This window comes from Garra rufa, chromosome 13, assembly GCF_049309525.1.
Source record: "Garra rufa chromosome 13, GarRuf1.0, whole genome shotgun sequence".
NCBI classification, from domain to species: Eukaryota; Metazoa; Chordata; class Actinopteri; order Cypriniformes; family Cyprinidae; genus Garra; species Garra rufa.
Window position 1 is genome coordinate 42203300 of NC_133373.1, and position 22341 is coordinate 42225640.

At 33.2% G+C, this 22341-nt stretch overlaps 1 protein-coding gene across 1 annotated transcript in view; it reads left to right on the plus strand.

Moving 5' to 3' along the window:
• The window catches only part of atad2b (ATPase family AAA domain containing 2B), a 120046-nt gene that overhangs the window by 36448 nt on the left and 61257 nt on the right, over positions 1-22341 (plus strand). The window contains exons 20-23 of the mRNA XM_073852830.1: positions 5962-6097; positions 11114-11307; positions 12939-13098; positions 19820-19942. Coding sequence (XP_073708931.1) covers positions 5962-6097; positions 11114-11307; positions 12939-13098; positions 19820-19942 — 613 coding nt within the window. The remainder of the gene's footprint in view (positions 1-5961; positions 6098-11113; positions 11308-12938; positions 13099-19819; positions 19943-22341) is intronic.

The following is a 22341-nucleotide window of genomic DNA, read 5'->3' on the forward strand; positions in this document are numbered from 1 at the left end:
AAACAGAAATATGTTATCTTGTTTCAAGCATTTTTTGGTATTTTAACTGGAAATGTAGACTTAAATAGGATTTTTGCATTGTATAGTTAACTTGTTTTTGTGTTGATTTTCCCAAAGCATGAATCCTTTGATGTTTAAAAGGAATATCTACCCAAAAATGTTTTTTCAAACTCGATTTTCCCATGACGTTCTTTTTTGCAACACAAAAGAAAGATATTTTGGAGTATGTTGGGGTCCACATTGGGGTGCATTGCACCCTACTGAGTTTAATTGTATGGACAAAGACATTTTCAATATATCTTCAATCTCTTCCACTGAAGAAAGTAAGCCCCACAGGTTTTTATACAACTTGAGGGTCAATATATAATGACTTTTTTTTTTACCTTTAAGTTTCAATCAGTGGGGCTTTTTTCAGGAGCCTGCAAAATTGACACCGAATGGTTTAAAATAACTTTGTAACGTTGATTTAATTTTGTTTTTAGGAGAGCCTGCTAAATTGACATCAAATGGTTTGAAATAATTTTTAATTTTTTTAATTTGTATATATATAATTTTTAGGAGAGCCTCCAAAAGTTTTGAAATAACTTTTTAAACTATTTATATGGCAAAACTTTTTTTTACCTCTTAATTATTTGTTCACATGAAACATCCTGAAAATGTCACATTATGAAAGTAAATTTCATTGCACGTGTCCTTTTGATGTTGACTTTTAAATTCAGATATCACAACAGTTTGCATATCCCAACTATATTATTTATCATTTTTTTTTATCTGCTTGTTGTTCATTTGAAGTACAGATGAAACAAGCATCAATAGGAGACAGACAGAAAGACAAAAAGAAATGTGTTTTTGATTTCCACATTTTCTCCGGATGTTTTGTTCTCTGGCGAGCTGAAAGGCCTATTTAGTCTCTCGGCTCTCTGCCTCTCAGAATCTGCATTAGTCTCCAAGGCTTCCATCAGCTCTGAGACAAATCATAAAATCACTACCTGGCTCTTTTTCTGTGGTCTACTTGCTCTGCTTCCCTTCATCTCGCCTCAAGAGTTTGGACCAAAGAAGCCTGAAAGCAACTTGAGTGGAAACAAATCCGCCAAGAGGCGACAAAGACGTTAAATAATGCGGTTGATGAGGCGTTGTTTGGATCTTAAACACCCGCTCATGATTGGAAATTGAACTTAAAGTGCTTCTTTACGGATCCTCATTATGGAGAAATTCTCTCCAAGATCTGCCGCCTTGTCGTAATATTTGGGGAGCCTTGGGGACTTTTTAAAGTGGCCCAGTTTGAGCTTGGAAATGAGAGGTTTCAGATATTTAGAAGTCTTTAGCCTTTACCTGGATTCATCTGTCCTGATTGCCGCAGCCTTTGAAGAAATTTACATGAAGTTACAGTGAAGTTTTAACTGCTGATTCAGTAAAATAAAATAAAAAAACCTGCCAGACTTCAGTAATTGGACTGGCACAGCACACTTTACCAACTGAAATTAGAGTTGAATGTAGCAATATGAAACTGCTCATTAAAACACTCTCTTCAATGACACCTGCGACCATGTGCACCAGACACTGGTCATTATTTTCAGGTTTTCTCTTCACGCACAATTCTTCGGCTGTCGGGAAGGATGCGTGCATCATCACAATTCTTCTCCATCCTTTCATTATGTTCCGTCAAATCACTCCTCATTAAAGCCTTTTGTTATCCCGCTCTTCTAATTGGCTGACATGACGGTAGCCATGATTTTGTCAAGTAGAACGTGTTGCTGCATCACCATGTTTTTTTGGTCTTAGAGCTACATTTTAACACTGAAGAGTAACTACCTCTAAAATTAGAGAAAATCACCAGCTGATTAAGCCTAATTTTATCGTTAACCCCTATCTATCTATGTGTGTGTATATCTATATCTATCTATATCAATATATAGACACTGCTGCTCAAAAGTGTGGGATCAGTAAGTTTTTTTTTTTTATATGATTATCAAAGCTGCATTTACTTGATTAAAAATGCATAAAAAATGTAATCTTGTGATATATTATTACAATTTAAAATAATGGTGTTCTATATTAATATATTTGAAAATATAATTTATTACTGTAATGCAAAGCTGAATTTTTATCAGCCATTACTTTAGTTCTCAGTGTCTCATGATTCTTTGAAAATCATTCTAATATGCTGATTAATTACTGTTATTATGAATGTTGGAAACAGTTGTGTTGCTTAATATTTTTTTTGGAACCTGTGATTCTTTTTTCAGGTTTCTTGATGAATAAAATGTTAAAGAACAGCATTTATTCAAAATGTAAATTTTGTCCAACAATATAAGTCTTTGCACTTTTCACTTTTGATCAATTTAACACATCCTTGGTGAATAAAAGTATTAATTTCTTTCAAAAAAAAAAAAAAAAAAATTTCTTTGGTAGTTTGTTACAAGATATTTCTATTTTAAATAAACACTGTTCTTTTCAACTTTTTATTTGTTAAAGGTCCCTGGGGAAAAAATCACAGGTTCCAACTAAATATTAAGCAGCAAAACTGTTTTTAACATTGATAATAAATCAGCATATTAGAATGATTTCTGAAGGATCATGTGACACTGAAGACTGGAGTAATGATGCTGAAAATTCAGTTTTGTATCACAGGAATAAATTACATTTTCACATAGAAAGTTATTTTAAATTAAAATAAAATATTTCACAATATTACAGTTTTTTTCTGTATTTTTGATCAAATAAATGAAGCATTGATATGCATGAGAAATGTCTTTTTAAAAACCATTAAAAATCTTACTGATCCCAAACTTTTGAGCGGCAGTGTATATAAATATCTAAAAAATATTTTAATTTTATAAACTGAACTTTTCAGCACACATCCATCTCACATTACCAAAATGTTCACACATCACATCGGTTTGATTTTCCTCCAGCTTTGGGTTTTTACCCTATAAATACTGTATGTTTACCAACAAACTTTCTTTTCGAAGTTCAAGCTGAGCAGAACAATGCTTCATGCCGGGAGAAATATTTTCGATAGTCAGAGCCCGTCATGCACTGTGCTTTCGGGGGAGAAACGAGAGAGAAAAAAACACAGTGTTACGCAAAAGAACAAAGAATGCTGTGGGAAAACCAAATCGACAGGGTTCAACGCAAGTTTTAAATGAGTCTGTATGGAGCCTGGTTCACTTTCTGCCGAGATGTGTGATGCTTTTAGCTGGAGTCCCAGAGATTTGATTCCTGCTGGTTGGCAGCATTTGAAGAGCAGTATGGGTGATTTTGAGTGGGGTTTTCATGGCAGATGTTCTCACAGTTTGTATATATGGTGAATTCATGAGTCACTGTTTTGATGCTTAACTCAAAACTGTGAAGAAGTCTACATATCTGTATATATACACATTAGTGCTGTCAAAATTAATTTTTCAAGTTTAACGGCGTTAAAAATACTTAATGCAGTTAACGCAGGAGTGGGGCTAGGCTTAGCCACTTTACCACAACTACTGCTTCTGTCTTTTTTTTTTGTCTTGGCAAAAAGTGTGTTTATTTAGTCACAGAACGTCTTTACCACCTCTTCAAAAAGAGGTAGCTGAAAAGTGCTTGAATTTTTGAAAGACAATGTATTTATGAAATGTGTGAAATTTTGCATAAAAACAGATATTTTTTTTTACAATTCAGAAAACATAATACTTTTTCCGCTTATTTCAGGTAATGTCATAACTAGCGAAGTAGCCAGTATTGCCAATATTGACAGTGTCGTCTGAACATGGCTGAGGACGCGAAAAGAGGAAAAGTTTAACAGATTCTTCGATTGATTCAAACATGTGACTTCGTTCATTCACTTTAAATGATTCGCTAGCAAAAGAGACATTAATTTTCAAATTTTGACCTCGCTTGTAATGATTTTAAAAAGCATGAATAGTGGTGAGTGAAACAGAGCTTTTTGAAACTCATTCAGTTAAACCATTGCATTGCAAAATGATTCACTGCTTTGAACTGCTCCAAACGGTTTACGTATCATAAATCATTTGATTTCGATTGGGACTTCAAATCTTTTATCGCAAATCATTTGATTTGGAGTGGAACTTCGCGTATCCTGAATCATTTGATTCAGATCGGCAGTTCATTCAATTCTTGAATGATTCAAATCAAATGATTTGCGATTTGAAGTCCCGATCTAAAACAAATGATTTGTGATACGCAAAGTTCTGATCTAAGTCAAATGATTCATGAGTCTGCGCTCCGAGTTCTGATCTGAAATGATGGTTCATGAATCATTATTCAGATCTCGACTTCGGAGCGTGGATTGCGAATCAATTTCTTTAGATCGGAACCTAGGAGCACAATCGCAAATCATTTTATTCAGTTTGGGACTTTGGTGCGTGTTCACAAATCATTTGATTCAGATCAGGACTTCATATCGCATATCGCAAGTCATTTGATTTGAATCACTCAATTCGCAAAATGATTCTTAAAACAAGTTCCGACCTAAATCATTTTGCGAATTGAATGATTCAAATTGAGTGATTCAAATCAAATGATTCACGATTTGAAGTCCCGATCGAAATAATGATTTGTGATAAGCAAAGTTGTGATCTAAGTCAAATTATTCACTATTCTGCGCTCCAAGTCCTGATCTGAAATAATGGTTCATGAAGTAATAATCAGATTGATACTTCGGAGTGTGAATCACAAATCATTTGCTTTAGATCGGAACCTAGGAGCGCAGTCGCAAATCATTTGATTCAGTTTGGGACTATGGTGCCGGTTAATGAATCATTTGATTCAGATCGGGACTTCAGAGCGCGTATGGCAAATCATGTTTCAGATCAGGATTTCGGAGCGGTTTTCTAAATCTTTTTTTTTTTTTTTTTTTAAGGCAATACAGTTATAAAAATAACAAACAAAGAAAAAAGAAAGTGTACACAAATACAAATCCCTTAAGAAAATTATCTGTGGTTTTACTATAGTGAAAGTGTAGTATACTTAATACTTTAATATTAATACTTGACATGTGCTTCACTTTATTTTTGTCATTTTGTTTTATTAGTATATTTTTATTTATGTATTTTTTTAGTATTTGAAAGAGAAGACATTGTTTGATAAGTAAGATCTCTATTTAAAGTCAAAAGTTGTGCTTACAGTCTTTGAAAGTCCTTGAATTTTATTTTACAGTATCTGTATGAACCCTGAGTAACTTTCGTAGCTTTAAGAATTTATCTATATTTAATTTAGTATTTAGTATTTGATCTCTTTATTCAATTTCTGTATATTTCCTACTTGCTAAAGGGCACAGGTAAATAAATGGTTTACGTGAAGATTGAGGTTGAAATTTTTGAAAGTCTAATAAATGTTAAAATTGATAGCTCTCAATTATACTGTAATGTTGACTGGCTATAATCGATGGTTAATTATTAGGAAAAAATTTAAATTTCCTAGAGACATCAGTAATATTGGTATCAGCGATACTCTCCTTCAGTCATAAATATACAATATACTGTCTTTGTTATTTCTACATTAATTTAAAGATTCAATGCAAAAAAAAGTATATTTAAAAACTTTTAATGTTAGGTGGGATTAATCATGAATAATTTCAGAAAAAAAAATATCAGTTGGCAGCACTAAAATATATATATTAATTTGAATGCATGGACATGTACACCACCCAAGCCATTTTGGCTTCATGCACCACAACAAATATCTACATTCTGTTTATCTTTTATCTTAGAAGCTAAAAGCCTTTTAATCATATAAAGGGTGTATTTAAGACATTTCTGTATTGATTAACTTATTTAGTATTTGAAAAACTTAATAGATTTGGTCAAAATGGACATCATGTCTTTGACCTGAATATTTGAGGTCAGTTATTGAATTTGTTTTGTTGTTAAAAGGAATAGATACATTTTATGCACTTTGCAGACTAATTTCAAGATGCTGTTTTTGTTTCTAAATGTTGTTCTTTTTTTTTTTTTTTATATATAGCTAAAATGCATCTTCAGCCGTTCATACGGAGAGGTGGTTTGTTTAAGCATGCCGGGAGAAGAAGCACGCAGGAAGTTTTTTTCAGACCTCATTCTGGTGCAGGCAGCCAAGGCGCCACCCCGCAGGAGAAAAACCGGTAAGTGTTTACCGTGACTAATGCACAAGTATAGATTTATCTGGTCTTGACCGGAGGTAGAACACCGTTTTGAAGTTTTAACTCCTGTTTTTCTTATTTAAACGTTATCTTTGTAAGACTGCTTTACCAACTTTCTCAGTCTGTTACAAGAGTAAATGCAGCTGGAGGCAGGAATTATCTGGGCTAAGCACTGTGAACATTGTTCATCGCATTGTGCCGAAATCTGAGTCACACAGTAAATATGGTCAGATATACCCTCATGGTATGGTGATGATATTTTAAAGTTTTGTTTCAAATTGCATTGTATTCTGTATGACTCAGTATATAATAGAGACCAGGCAAGAGATTTGCAACTAAGTTATAAGAAAGTTAAATGGAAAACTTCTCAATTTCATCTAGACGATTACAGTGACTACCATAGACTCTCAGCAAGAAAAAGAAGAATGATAGAGGCTACTCACCCTTTGTGCTTGGGCACTAATGAGGCCATTAGCATGCGAAAAGCGTATGTTAAAGTGCCTTATGTCTCTACCTTTAGTCTGTTTAGGGTGTCAGACGGTATGGTCTGACTGGATGCTGATTTATTGCCATTGTGACTTTCACTTCCCCACATTTTTTTCTTTACTTCTTGTTTGGTTCAGATTCTTAAAGGGATAGTTTACCCATAAATGAAAAATTGTTTACTCACCTTAATGTTGCTCCAGACCTGTATGAATTTCTTTCTTCTTCTGAACACAATAGAAGAGATTTTAAAGAATGAAAGTCAGTGAGGTTCACAACAACATTATATGTACAGTACACATTCATTAGCTAAGTTTACATGCACACATATAATTAGTTATTGATGACTCAATTGGATTTTGGACCTTTTTAGTCAGATTTAGCTCAATTCAAATTAAATTTTGATTGGAATGAAAGGGGTGTAGACCTGAAATAATCCTAAAAGCTATTTTTTTTATTTTGTTAATTGAAATTCAGCTGGATTAAAATGTATTGTTAATATAATATAAAAAAACATTGAAAAAGTAAACTTTAAATAAGTTGAAGTACTACAAGTTTTTCATCTAATATTAACGTTATACTTGTATTAGTTATTGACGTCTCATGGATTGAAAACATTTTTTAGTCAGATTCAGCTCAATCCAAATTAAATTTTGATTGGATTGAAAGGGGTGTAGACCTGAAATAATCCTAAACACTTTTTTAAAAATCAATTTTGTTAATTGAGAATTAGCTGCATTAAAATGTATTGTTAATATTATATGAAAAACTAAAAAAAAGTACAAATTTTTTAAGGTTAAGTTTTTTCTTTTTTTAAGTTTTTCATGTAATATTATCATTATACTTTAATAAAAAAAAAAAACTTTTAAATAAGTTGAAGTGCTAAATTTTTTTATTTAGCTTTTTTCTTTAAGTTTTTCATCTAATATTAACATTATACTTTAGTGCATCTTAATTTCAATTAACGTAAAAATAACTCAACTTTAAATAAGTTGAAGTACAAATTTTTTATTTAAATTGTACGTTTTTTTTAAGGTTTTCACCTAATATTAAATTGATAGTTTAATGCAGCTTAATTTCAATTTACTTAAAAAAAAAAAAAAAACAACTAAACTTTAAATAAGTTAATGTACTATTTTTTTTTTATTTAAAGGTTTTTTTTTTTTTTTTTTAAGGTATTCATCTAATATTAACATTACACTTTAATGCAGCTTAATTTCAATTAATTTCTATTAAATAAGTTGAAGTATTTTTTTTATTTAAAGTTTAGTTTATTTTCTTTTTTCAAAGTTTTTTTATCTAATATTAACATTATACTTTAATGCAGCTGAATTTCAATTAAATAAAAAAACTAAACTTTAAATTGAAGTACTACATTTTTTAAATTTAGTTTAGGTTTTTTATTTAAAAAAAATTTAGTCTAATATTAACATTATACTTTAATGCAGCTTAATTTAAGTAAAAAAAAAAAACCTTAACTTCAACTAAAAAACATTTAAAGTTTAAACTTAAAAAACATTAAAAATTAAAAATAAAATAAAGCTGTGTGTGTGTGTGTGTGTGTGTGTGTGTGTGTGTGTGTGTGTGTGTGTGTGTGTGTGTGTGTGTGTGTGTATAAAGCACATAATGAAATCATTGAAATGTAAACTAAATGAACACTGCAAATATAAAATCAAAAGCCAATTCAAAATGATAGCATTACAATAAACATAAATAATGCAAGAAATGATACTCTATTGTACGGACAGAAATGCACTTTTCTAAATATCATCTTTTATGCCCCACAAAAGAAACCCATACAGTTTTGGAACAACATGACTGTGTGTAAATTCATTTCGAGCGCCGATAACTACCACTGCCGTCATTGAATTAACTTCTCTCATTGCAATTACTTCCACCACCGCTGCTGCACTTCCAGAATTGCTACTTCTGCTTATGCATAAATTGGGCGTCCTGGGTGTTCCTGATGTTCTCTTCTGGATATCTTCTCCTTGTGGTCGATTGCCATGCTCATCGGCTCCCTCACAGCTGGAGCCATTATAGCAGAGAATGGCTTTCAAGTGGAAATGCAAGCATCACGACCCATTGATGCAGAGCAGGGGTCCTCCCGTGGGCCGACCACGGACGGCTCTGAATAAAACACAAACCCTACTTCCTTTGGCAGCGTAGCATCTGTGGTGGGAGAAAGGGGCTCTATTAAACACCGGGCCTTAACCATTAGCTATAATTATGCTCACAGTTAGCATGACTGCTCGCTAGCTGCTGCCACAAAGCAAATTGCTGAGGCTGGTGGCTCAACGACTGCCAGGCACTCTGCCCAGATCTTTGGATTAGCGCAAGGTCCTTGCTCAAGATTTTTCTTCTGTCAGCGATATTTTCTTACAAGGCAGTGGCACATTAGCGTTTTGTTTGTTTGGTCATTTCTGGCAGTCTGTTTTTGGTTCATTGTAAAGATTCAGCCCTGAATTACTGCAGTTGTCAGGTTGTTTGTTGGAGCTCTTCAGAAATCAATAATACTTTGCGGCCCACGCCGCAGTGGGAAGCGTTTTTCGACTTCATCCATATAACGCAGGGTGTTTATAATTTCTCTAGCTGCTCTGGCACAGTTTCAGTGTCATCTAACTTTTCCAGTTGTTTTGGACCATTTGCTAAGCGTTTCATCTGGTATTACGCTTAGGCTTGGAGATCAAATCCGGTTGCGTTTCTAGACGAAATACTAAGATAACATGATTTGTGTGATGTTTTGTTAACGGTTCTTGAATGTCTGCATTCTTTTTGTCATATTCTGATGTTTCCTGCATTATATATAAAATATAATACACTACTGTCTAAAAGTTTAAGGTCAGTAAGATTTTATTTTTGAAAGAAATAAATACTTTTTTCAGCATGGATGCATTAAATTGCTCAAAAGTGACAGTTTATAATGCTACAAAAGAATGCAATTTTTTTTTCAACTTTATTCATCAAAGAATCCTTGAAAAATATATTTCAAAAATATGAGGAATATGGAAACATATTTGCATTTTCCACAAAAATTTTAAGCAGCAAAACTGGTTTCAACATAGGATAGTAAATACATAAATAATAAAAATAAATGTTTCAAAAGTGACAGTAAAGACATTTATAATGCTACAAAAGATTTGTATTCCAAATAAATGCTATTTTTTCAACCTTATTCATCAAAGAATACTTGAAAAATATATTTAAAAAATATATGAGGAATACGGAAAAATATATGCATTTTCCACAAAACTTTTAAGCAGCAAAACTGGTTTCAACATAGGAGAGTAAATACATAAATAATAAAAATGTTTATTACTTTTTTTGTTATTATTATTTTAATTGGATGTTTTAAGAACGTGAAATGTTTTAATAATTTATTTATTTATTTTTACAGTAAACTGATTCTAAATAAACTTTAATTTGAATTGTTTAATTTAGAAACACATTTCTTAGAAACAAAAATGTTTCATTTAGTTTTTAGAAGTCTGTAATTATACATTTAAATAATTTAATATTAAATATATTTAGTTAAATATTGATCTTTATTATTGTGTTTTTTGCACAAAATCATGACTTTTTTTTAACTGCACATGCAATAAATTCTTTCTTGTGTCTATTTAGTGTACAAAACATGTCCTGATTCATTTGAATTAAACGTAGTTTTTTTTGTTGAATTAATATTATTGAACTTTCTATTCATCAAAGAATCCTGAAGAGATGTTTTGCAGTTTCCATAAATATTAAATGACACAACTGTTAAAAACATAAGATAATTATGCAAACATTTGTGCTTATATTTTCAAATTAATTTGTAGAAATATACTTATATTTAATTAAATGAAATGAAATAATATTTTACAATATATTTGTTTATATTTGTTTTACTGTATTTTTGATTAAATAAATGTAGTCTTTATCAGCATAATTTAAAAATGATTTTTTATATTTAAAATTCATATTTAGCTATCTATATCCAGATAGGGTTTTTTTGTGGATGTTTTAAAAATATTTTTGATTTTAGTTTTCCCAGTAAACTGATTCTAAACTCTAATTTGATTTGTTTCATCTAGAAATGTTTTTAGAAGTCTGTGATTTGTATTTATGAATTTAAACAATTTTATATTAAATATATATTTAGATCTTTTCTCATTGTGTTTCTTGCTAAAAATCATTACATTTTTAAATGTTGAAGCAAACAATTCTTCTTTGTGTCTATTTAGTGTAAAAAAAAACATTGCTTGATTAATTTTAATTAGACTTTTTCTAGTTTCTGGATGAATTCCTTTTATTGGGGGAAAATCACTGTTTCCATGGGAAATGCATGAATATTGAAAACTATTTAAAGGCAATATAAAGATGTTTTTGGTTATTAATCAGACAAAGTGATTTTTTTATACTTACTCCCTTAGAAGTACAAACAAATCTTCAAATCAGAACTGTCCACTTCCTAATGATTTCCTAATGATTGTAATTAAGCTGTGCTTAGGGTTTGCAACTGTTTTGTGTTTCCAGTGTGCGCTCTGGAGGTGCTGACCCTAGCTGAAGACCCCGGCCCTCGGCAGCTCTCGCCGGAGGAGCAGCGGCGACTGGAGGAGCAGGAGGAGAACACCTTGCGCGAGCTCCGCCTCTTTCTCAGGGACGTCACAAAGCGGCTCGCCACCGACAAGCGCTTCCAGATCTTCAGCAAACCTGTGGACATTGAGGAGGTGGGCTGTTAACGCAAGTCAGCCGCTGTATGATTAATGCCTGTAGGGTCTGTACTCTATTCAATATTACCATCTAATTAGCGGCACCTATGGTTTATTAGCAACCCCCAGACCAAACAAATCAAATGACTGTCATTATATGACGGCTTGCGGGCAGGATCGTTACCTGAATCAGTAAATTTGAGAAGGCAATTAAAAAGTTCATCAATATAAGAAGCAAACAAGGAGGACGGTGAGTCTATGAATACAGAGTATGACACATTTTTTGCCTTGGTCTCCTAAAGCTTTTTTAATTTGTTATGTGGTGAAACTCACAAAGCCTCCATATGACGAATCCCGATTCAGATTCTTTTGTAAAATTGTCATGGAAATAATGTTGCAATGCAAAAAAATCGTATCATTAAAGAATTTCTCAGAATTTCTATATAATATATTGATATTCCTCAAAATACAGTAATGACAGAAGTCTTTTCTGCTCACCAATGCTGCATTTATTTGGTCAGAAATACAGTAAAACAGTTATATATATATATATATATATATATATATATATATATATATATATATAAACGGTAATATATAATAAAACATTTATTATTAATGTTGAAAGCAGGTATGCTGCTTTTTTGTGGAAACAACTATCCATTTTTTTCAGGATTAATAAAGAGTTAAAAAAAGAGAAATCGTACTGATTTCAAGCGTTTAAATAGTTGTGTATATTGTATATATGCTGTATATAATATAAATGTGTATATATAATTATTTTTACTAAAACAAATTTTTTTTTTTAAAGAAGACTCTTATGCTCATCAAGGCTGCATTTATTTGACCAAAAATACAGTAAAAACAGTAATATTGTGAAATATTACAATTAAATTTTTTTTTCTATTTTTATATATTTTCAAATATAATTTATTCCTGTGAGACAAAGCTGAATTTTCAGCATCATTACTCCAGTCTTCAGTATTACATGATTCTTCAGAAATCATTCTAATATGCTGATTTATTATATAACAGTTGTGCTGCTTAATATTTTTTTGGAACCTGTGATACTTTTTTCAGGATTCTTTGATGAATAAAAAGCTCAAAAGAACAGCATTTATTCAAAATAAAAATAAGTCTTTTTACTATTACTTTTTATTAGTTTAACACATTCTTTCTGAATAAAATATTGAATATTAATGTTTAAAATTTATTTCAAAAAAGAAAGAAAAAAATGTACTGATTCCAGATTTATGAACGGTACTGTATATTGTTAGAGAGACTTCTAGTTTAAAAAAAGTTGTTTTTTTTTCTTTTTCTTTTTTTACCAAAAATTATTAAGCAGCACAACTGTTTCGAACATTGAAAATACATCAGCATTCTAGAATTATTTCTGAAGGATCATGTAACACGGAAGACTGAAGTAATGGATGATGGAAAATTCAGCTTTTTATCACAGGAATAAGTTATATTTTAAAGTATATTAAAATTGAAAACCGCTATTTTAAAATGCAATAATGTTTCACAATACTACAGTTTTGTTCTGTATTTTTTGTTTTTTATTTTCCAAACTTTTTAACAGCACTGTTTAAAGTTTTTTTTTTTTTTTTTTTTTTTTTTTTTTGGTTAAATGTTTTTCTCTGATTTAGGTTTCAGACTACCTCGAGGTTATCAAACAGCCTATGGACCTGTCCACCATCATGACGAAGATCGACACTCACAAATACACGGTCGCCAAGGATATTCTGGTGGACATTGACCTCATTTGCAGCAACGCGTTAGAGTACAATCCAGACAAGGACCCAGGAGGTAAATGCACAATACAGAACAGATGGATAAATAACACACTGAAAAGAAAATTCATTTTTCAGTGAACATTGGCGCAGAGTTTAACAAAATATTTATGTCATGTGGAGTTATCCTAACCTGTATCTTAAAAAAAAATTAGGTAGGTTTAGTGGAGAAAGACTTTTTATAGTACTTTATAATTATAGGTTGCATGTGTTGTTGCATAAGTTTCTAATGCTCATCAAGGCTGTGTTCATTTGATCAAAAATACAGAAAAAAATAATATTGTGAAATATTATTATGATGTAAAACAATGTTTTTTAATATTAATATACATTAAAATTTAATTTATATATGTAATTAAAGTTGAATTTTCAGAATCATTACTCCAGTCTTCAGTGTCACATGATCCTTCAGAATCATTCTAATATGCTGTTTTTACTAATTGACCATTTGGTGCAGAACTAGTTGGTTATTTGTGCACATCCCTAGTACTTAGTTTAGAGTTTCCAAAACGGTGACACCAACCAAAAAACAGCAGCAGCAGGAGCGACCGCTGTACTTGAAGTGTGGAGGACATTAAATCAATGATTAATCGGACAGACTTGTCAGTCCTTCACTGTAAGATATGAGAATTTGAGGACAATAAATGCAGCTAGATATTAACCCATTGACCTTTCCTTCTTCAAAAGACCCAGGAAATCATTGTCGCTGATCTCTCCACAGAGGAAAAATGGCACTATAATGAGCAGTCTCCATAAAACCCATTCATCGCTTTAATGGACTTCTTGCTATTCTCTGGCCATACGGTCGGTCGGTTGGGACACTTTGCAGTGTAGAAAATTATGTCAGATAATTTATTGGTGTTTATGGATGCGCCGTATATGTACATAGTACGCTGAATATAAACTAAAACCGAATCAAATGAGCCATGGAAACATTGCCTGAAATGCTAAGGTGAATTTATCTAAGTTGACATTGGGTTTTCCAGCAGAAGCATGGAGGTGAATGTGCAACATTTATTTGCCCTCTTAATTTTGCCCCGTTTTAGATCCTGGCAGCTTAAGAAACACCATCTTATGAGATGTGAAAGGCAAACCCTATTTAACCCACATGTGGTAGCATGCATTATTTAAACCAAGAGGAACATGTTCATTTTAAAAACCTGTAATAATTGTTTGTGAGTGAATTGAGAGAAGACAACCATATATTTTACTATTTGTAGTCTCCAAACTGGCTACCCCCTTTTTTTTTTTTATGTCAAGACTTAACTCCCAGTCGTCTGGATTAATTGGTCAGCCAGTGAAGGTTGTTGGCTAAATGCAGCCGGTGCCTATGAATAAATCATAGTAGCCCATTTGCTGCGAGAACGTGGGTCATTTGTTTAAATGCAGCGTCCACAGAGGAGCCACTGAAGGAATGAGACAAAACGCAATTAGCTACTTTAATAAGAAAACAGAAAGAGGCTTCTGGTCCATTTAGAGCAGGGGACTATGGGATTTAGAAGCTGTCAAAATTCCATTTGTTCAGCATTACTCTCACAAGTGAAGCATGAACGTTGCACTTAAAATCTAAGGTGTCCTTTCCATTGTGATATAGGTGATAATTTTGTTCGGTTGCTGTTATTTTTTTATTTATTTATTTTTTTGTTGTTGTTGGAGTTTCACTTCTGTCCTTGAAGTGCATTGTGGATCTCAATGGAGTATGGAACCCCCCCCCCCCCCCCTTCATTCAAGAGAGAGTCACACAGTGGTTGTTTCAAAGTCAGATTCCTAGAAAATGTGCGCTTTGAAAACGTACCCCAGCTGAGGTTTCAAAATCATATCTTAGTATGCAAGTTTTAAGGTTGTTCTAATTCAAATGATTTAATTCAGAGCTGCCTAATCCTGCCCCTGGACATCAGCCTCCCTGCTGAGTTTCCTTCCAGCCCTGGTTTAAACCAGCTGTTTCAACTTTCAAGTCTGCATCCCAATTCACATAGTTCATACTGAAAATATGTATTTTGCTGGGGGTGGGAAACTATATATTTTTGAGAATGTAGTAAAACACTGTAAATGTGTGTGTGTGTGTGTGTATATAGGCAAACTAAGCAGAACATTCTATCTATCTCTCTATCTCTCTATCTCTCTATCTCTCTCTCTCTCTCTCTCTCTCTCTCTCTCTCTCTCTCTCTCTCTCTCTCTCTCTATATATATATATATATACACACACACACACACACACACACACACACACACACACACACACATATATATATATATATAATTATAGTATTTATAATAGTATTTATAAGCAATTTCCTGCTTAGTTTGCCTATTAAAATGTTCTCAAATTGGAGTCCTATTTATAGCACTGCTGCTACAACAATAACACATTAAATATAATTACAATATATTACAAACTCATATAATTATAGTTAATTAAAACTAAGCCCCCCCCACAAAAAAAAGTCACAGTTTTAATTGATTTAAAAAAAAATGTTTAATAAAAACATAAGTGTATTTAATTTCAGCTAGTTGCATCAGCCGGTGCAGGTCTCATTTTCATTTTTGTACTACACTACAACTAAAAAAAAAAAAAAAAAAAAAAAAAAATTATGTAGACATAATAATTAGAAACAAATCAGAAAAACACACAGCAGATATAAAATGTAATGAAGATTATGAAGAAAATGTAAAAAAATAAAAACTAATTATAAATATTTACAAAAACTAGAGTAGCACCTGAGTTATACTAAAATAACACTGATTCAGATCATTTGTCATTTGACAAAATGTAAATAGAAATTTACAAAAAAATGTGTTATTATATAATACTGATTTGTATATTTATATACTGTTTACTGATTTATGTATATGTATCATATATGTGAACCTGGACCCAGAACCAGTTATAAATTATTTAAAATTAAAACAAGCTTTCCATTGATGTATGGTTTGTTAGGATAGGACAATATTTGGCAGAGATGCAACTACTTGAAAATCTGGAAACTTAACTTAACTTAAGGGGGTCACACACCGGACGAGAAACGCAGCGCAAAGTCGCGTCGCGCCGAGGACAGCTGGAGGTATCGCACACCGGACGCTTTCACATTCTATACGCGCCAGCTCATTTTTCAGTGAAGTTCTGATCTGCAAGTGGCGGTTGTGACCTTGTAAATCCAGTAGGTGGCAGTCAAAGACAGTGAATGTAATAACGACAGGCAAATGTTACATAGGACTTTAGATTTTGCGTATGTAAAAATGTCTCGAGAAAATAAAATATGAAATAATTATATAGGTTTACATTTTGTTCAAGCTGTAAACCTAATGTAAGTAGTATTTTCCAGCAGTGGTATCTTGTTTTTTCAATCTAATAGGACGATTTGAGACAAATATGATGTTATTTAATATAAAACTATGCAGATGGCGCTCTGTGGCGCGGCAGAAATTTGAACAGTTTCCTGAGCTGTAGCTGGGCGCTGTGGACAGACGCCGAATGGCGCCGCCGGTGTGCGTATACTCATAGAAAACTATGTGTTCGAATTTTAAAGACGTGGCGCGATGCAACGCTGTTTCTCTTGTCCGGTGTGCGACCCCCTTTAGGGTGCCAAAAAATCAAAATACTGAAAAAATAGATTTTAAAGTTGTCCAAATGAAGTTCTTAGCAATGCATATGGCTAATCAAAAATGAAGTTTTTATATATTTATGGTAGGAAATGTACAAAAGATCTTCATGGAACATAATCTTTACTTAATATTCTAATGATTTTTGGCATAAAAGAAAAATCGATAATTTAGACCCATGCAATGTATTGCTGGCTATTGCTACAAATACACCCATGCTACGTAAGACTTTTTTTGTGGTCTAGGGTCACATATATCATTTACAGAACTGATGCTGCAACAATCTTTTTTTTTTTGAGCATACCAACATGAGATATGTATTTTTAAAATGCTATCAGGTTAAAAAATAGTATAATTCCAGTTTTGCACATCTATAATTAACCAATTTTATATGCAAGATTAATTGGTGCTACTCGCTGAATTAAACATCCAGTGCGATGAGGTCATGTGACAGCAGTGTAACCTACTGTAGTTAAAAATGTCAATCATAAATGCATTTGATGTATTTAATATAACATTTTCTTATATATAGTTGATAATATGCGGTATATACGGTGCACGACTCTGTAAGTAGTAAATTGGTATTCTAATCCAAACATAGCCTTAATTCAGTGGGAAGGTACATTTGGACTGAGGACCACTGATTTAATTTCTCTTGGGTCCATTTGTCCATTTGTCAATTTTGGCACCAGCAGCCTGAGATCTTTGGGTAGGGCTTTGAAAGTCAAAATCAGTGTATTTACACACTCTTCCTCTCAGCCTGCCATTATATCCTTGACTGGAGTAAAGAGCGTTCTCTCACTCGCTCTAGATGGCTTAATTAGGCCCATCTTCCAATTAAGAGGCAAACTTTGCCAGATCCTGACCTCCAGCCTGTCCTGGAGTAATGAGGACTACCCAGTAACGTGCTCTTTTTTTCTCATTTAAACACACACACACACACACACACACACACACACACACACACACACACACACTACATGTTTAAAAGCTGCTTGATTTAATGATAGAGAAAGAGAGAGAGAAATATGGCAGGAATACAAATGGTAGCTCTGAGAACTTTGAGAAAACACAGTAATCCCTGTTCTCACACCACTGTGTTTTTGTAAACACAGACACTTTGTTTGACTGCCTGTGGAGCGCTTCAGAAGTGTGTTCAGATATTCAAATAAAAAAAGCTGACGCTTAAGTTTGTCGAGCAAATCTCAGTCGATTACAGTGAGCCGTTGCTTGATTTACACAACCAATTTTTATTTATTTTGACTTGTTGTGTCTCTTTTCTTTTTATTGTTTTCTGTAACATTGGCATCCAGGTTGCCATTCAGGTTTAATTTCTTCATCATTAAAGAGGGTTGAGTCCCCTTTAAAGTTCAGGTACAAGTCAATTCACTGACTTTTTTTAACTTACGTTTTCTTTGTTGGAGCTCTTAATTTTGAACTCTCAAAGTGCATTCGATAGAATAATTTAACTTTTAAAATGTACAAAATTTAAATTTTCATGCACCTACCAAGTTTGAAGTTTTTTCAGACTAGTGGAAAGAAAACATCCAAAAAACACTGTTAGGCCGCGTTCACACTTGGCGTCTTTTTTCAAACTGCCAGCGTCTGTTTTACATTCTAATCCTATGGAGTAAACCGTCTTTTCAAAAAAAAGTCCTGAGCGCTTTTTTAAACGCCACCGCCGGCGTCTTTTTCTGCAGCTCAGAGCGTCTTTTCAAGTTGAAAAAAGTTGAACTTTTCTGAAGAAAACGTCCTACGTCAAGCGCTTTTTTGACAGCTGACCAATGACAAGCGAGCAGCTAGACCTGTCGTTTCCATAGCAACAAGAAAAAATAGAAAAGGTGCCGTTAAATAGACTTTTATTTTATTGTTGTGAACCGGATTTGCCTCCCCGTTAACTTCAAAAACCGACGTGCAGCGTTTCTAGCTTCTTGAGCCGCACATCGACATGCGCTTCGGGCGTCCCTTTTTCAAGTCCCGGCTAGCAGACCTTTCCCGATCCTGTCCCCCCTCTCTCTCTCTCCCACTTCACTTACTGTCTAAGTACTGTCCTATCAAATAAAAGGGCAAAAATGTCAAAAAAGAAAAGAGCCAGCATTTTTATCGACATTTCTGCACCACACATAGGCTACGGTTGCAGCTGTTGTTATAGCAACAAAAAGACGCCCTCTGCTGCAACGCGTCCAGATTTTTTTGTTACTAAAAATGCGCGTCTGCCAACTTTTTCTTGTCAAAAAAGACGCCAAGTGTGAACACGGCCTTAAGTGTTTCTTTTATAGCACTTTATCTGTTTGTGTCAGTAGATTTCAATTACAATGCATATTTTTAAAGGCCGTTTTCTCAAAATGGGTTTTTTCTTGTACACTGAGCTATAAATCTCCACTTCAGTAGCACTTACACACACCAAACTTTACATTTTTATTCCTTTGTATATCCTGAAGGTTTTTACAGAGGGATTTGTTCATATACAATTTGCTTGATTTTTATACAACATTTTATCCCCCCAAAAATTAGCACATATTTCATTAAATAATGCCTCATTTGCATATTTAAACCTAACATTTTAGAAAACTTGTAATACAAAAATGTTTGCAATTATCAAAGTAATCAATTAACTGGGTAAGTAAGGTGATAACTATTAGTTATTTTTTTTTACCCTATTCACCTGCAGTGTCTCGCCTTACTATCACAATAAATATCGTATATTAATGTTATTGTGGGATTTTTATATTGTTACATCCCTAATTACAAGTAATGCAATTAGCAAAGGTATTGGTTAAGTTTAACTTTTAAATTAACAAGTAAATGTTGAATATCAATTTCCATTGATAATGCATTCACAACTATTCATTGAAACAACTGCTATTCATATTTGGAATAATTTTGAAATTTATTTACAGTGTCTAAACCTTTTAGATTCTAATGGGTGTGTTTGAGTTCGATCATTTTGCAATTGTCATTTTTCACAATCAGCTAACAACTGTAATTGTGATCTTGATTAATTTTATCGATTAATTGCAGTCCCAATACCTAGAAACCTTACTGTCAGTCTTCAAGAACCTGGCACTTTCATCATCCACCCAAATGAATTTTTCATTGACTGTGGCCTTACCATCTTCCGTTGTGCTTCCTCGCAGATAAAATCATCCGCCACAGGGCCTGCAGTCTGAAGGATACTGCGCACGCCATGATCGCCTCTGAACTGGACCCTGAGTTCGACCGCATGTGCGAGGAGATCAAGGAGTCCCGCAGGAAGAGAGGTGACAAAACACTTCCAGCTTTCCTTAGCCCAGGGTTTCTTTCCACGTGAGAAAACCGTCACAAAACAATCCTCTTGCTCAAAACACATGTGAATACTAGCAGTTGCTTACTGTTTTTAATGCTCCCATTATAGACCACTTAAAATCCACCTTATTTTTCCCGTAAGAGCGAGCATGACCATTTGTAAATTTTAGGGTCTGGCTTCTGATCTCATCCGTGTCCAGCTATTTTTAGCTGTGCAAAAGGGCTTGTTTTGCTGCTTGATATTGCAAATTGGTGTATCTTACACCAGTATTATTTTAATGTATTATCTTAATTATGAACACACTGGTTTGTAGTGCAAACAGTTTTACTGTTTTCTGCACATTATGCTTTTTGTTATTTCCCTACAGCAGCTAATAAACCGGCATCTCGTCCATAGAATAAGGTGGATGTAGGGGTGGACGATTTTTTTTTTTTTCCCAGAAAATTTCACTATTTTATCACGACTCTTTGTCATGTTGGTTTTACTATTTTACAAGTTGTCTGAGCAGTACAGCAAAACTAATTTCCCTATTTTAAAACCAAAACCCCAAGGTAATAAAATATTAAATAAAAAGAATGGCAGATTTTTAGGCCAAAGTGGGCAAACATAAAAATCTTTATCATTATTTTATCTTTGTTAATAAAAAATAAGAGCAAAGATAGATGTATGTGTACATGTTACAAATACACATAATATACAAATAAAACAAACAGTGCTTTAATTTTCAGGTACAGTAGGTGTATTTATCAGTAGCTTTTAAGAAATTGAATTAACAAATATAAAAATAAAACACTATATACACTATATAGACAATCATTTACTCACTCTCAAGGTTTTTTTTTTTTTTTTTAGCATAAAACATGTTAAACATAGCTTATTTTTAAAAATGTGGGTAACCAAACAGTTGCTGGTCCTCAGTTACTTCCATAGTATTTTATTTATTTTTCCTACTATCAAAGTGCTACTGTTATCCACATTCTTCAAAATAACTTTTTTGTGTTCAGCGCAAGTAAAAAAAATTTAGAGATTTGGGACAACATGTAAGTGACTAAATTTTGGGTGAACTGTTCCTTTAATGACAATCGGCAGCATGGTTAGTTCTGTCGCTTTAAGAGCTGCACGAATCTAATATACAGACGCACATCCATTTTCTCTTAACTGTTTACTTTCACTTTAGAACTAACCAACAGTGTTTATATGTAATCCTTGTGTGTTTTAACAGTATTGGCAATCAGACGCAAAAAATAGCTTTTAGTCCGGTAATCAGGCTCTGTTTGACAGGCTTTTAGCGCATGCAATTTTAGGTTTACGTGCTAATGAAGCGCATGCCAGAACAGCGCGCAGAAGAAATAACATTAATTTTACCGGCAAGGCTTTGAAGCACATGCGAATAATGTACTTTTGTATTGTAAATACAAATAAGTGCAGTGTCCTGTGACGTATAGGTATCATTACGAATAGTATGCAAATAGGTACTCAGCCCTACATTTTAGCATGCATGCCAAGGACCTTGTTTAACTCCCATCAGCACTAACATTAGTATTAGGGGTTTAATCCTCAGAGGCACATAATGTTTCACAGTTCACTTTTAAAGAAAAAAAAAAACATTTTCCAGGGAAAAAAAAAAGAACAGTTCACATTAAAGGCTATTGTTAAAGTCTTGGCGACCAGCGCTTCCATCACCCTTTTAATCACCAGGGGCTTTCTCTCAGAATGATTTACTTCGGATTCTGTAATTTTTCATTTTGTGTCTGCTGTAACGAAAATCTCGCACGGCCCCCTTCTGGGCCACCCCTTGGTTCCTTTTCATTTTGCGCTGGTTAGTTGAACGAATACGGTGGGGTAAAAAATGACCTGCTCTAGAGAAGTGCTGCTGAATATTTTATATGGTGCAGTGGAGAAGTTATGACTATCGGTATTGTGGTGTGTAAGTTTGAAGCAGGGCTGCATCGGAATTAAAGACCACCATGAAATGGCTTGATGAGGACATTTTTTCCCTTGCTGTGTTAAAACAGGAAATTAGGATTGGACTTGTCCCGTTTTATTTCTATTTTCTTTCCTTTTTAGTATTATTTTATGCATTTAATTTTGAAAAATAAAGCCATGAGCATGATTTGATACTTAATATTGCTAGTTAGATGTAGGTGTGTAAACAGGGCAGGTATTATCAGTCTGGTGTGATTGGACAAAATGAATTGGTGCTGGATGAGTCATCAGTTTTGTTTGTCTGTAACATTATTTGCTGAAGTGTATTTTGTCTTGTTTTACGAGTGCTAGCATGTAGATTACTCTTAAAGCTACAGACATGGTCTTAAAGCCAGAAAACCTGATTTAATGCAGTCTCAACAGTGTGATATAGCCACTTCCAAGTCT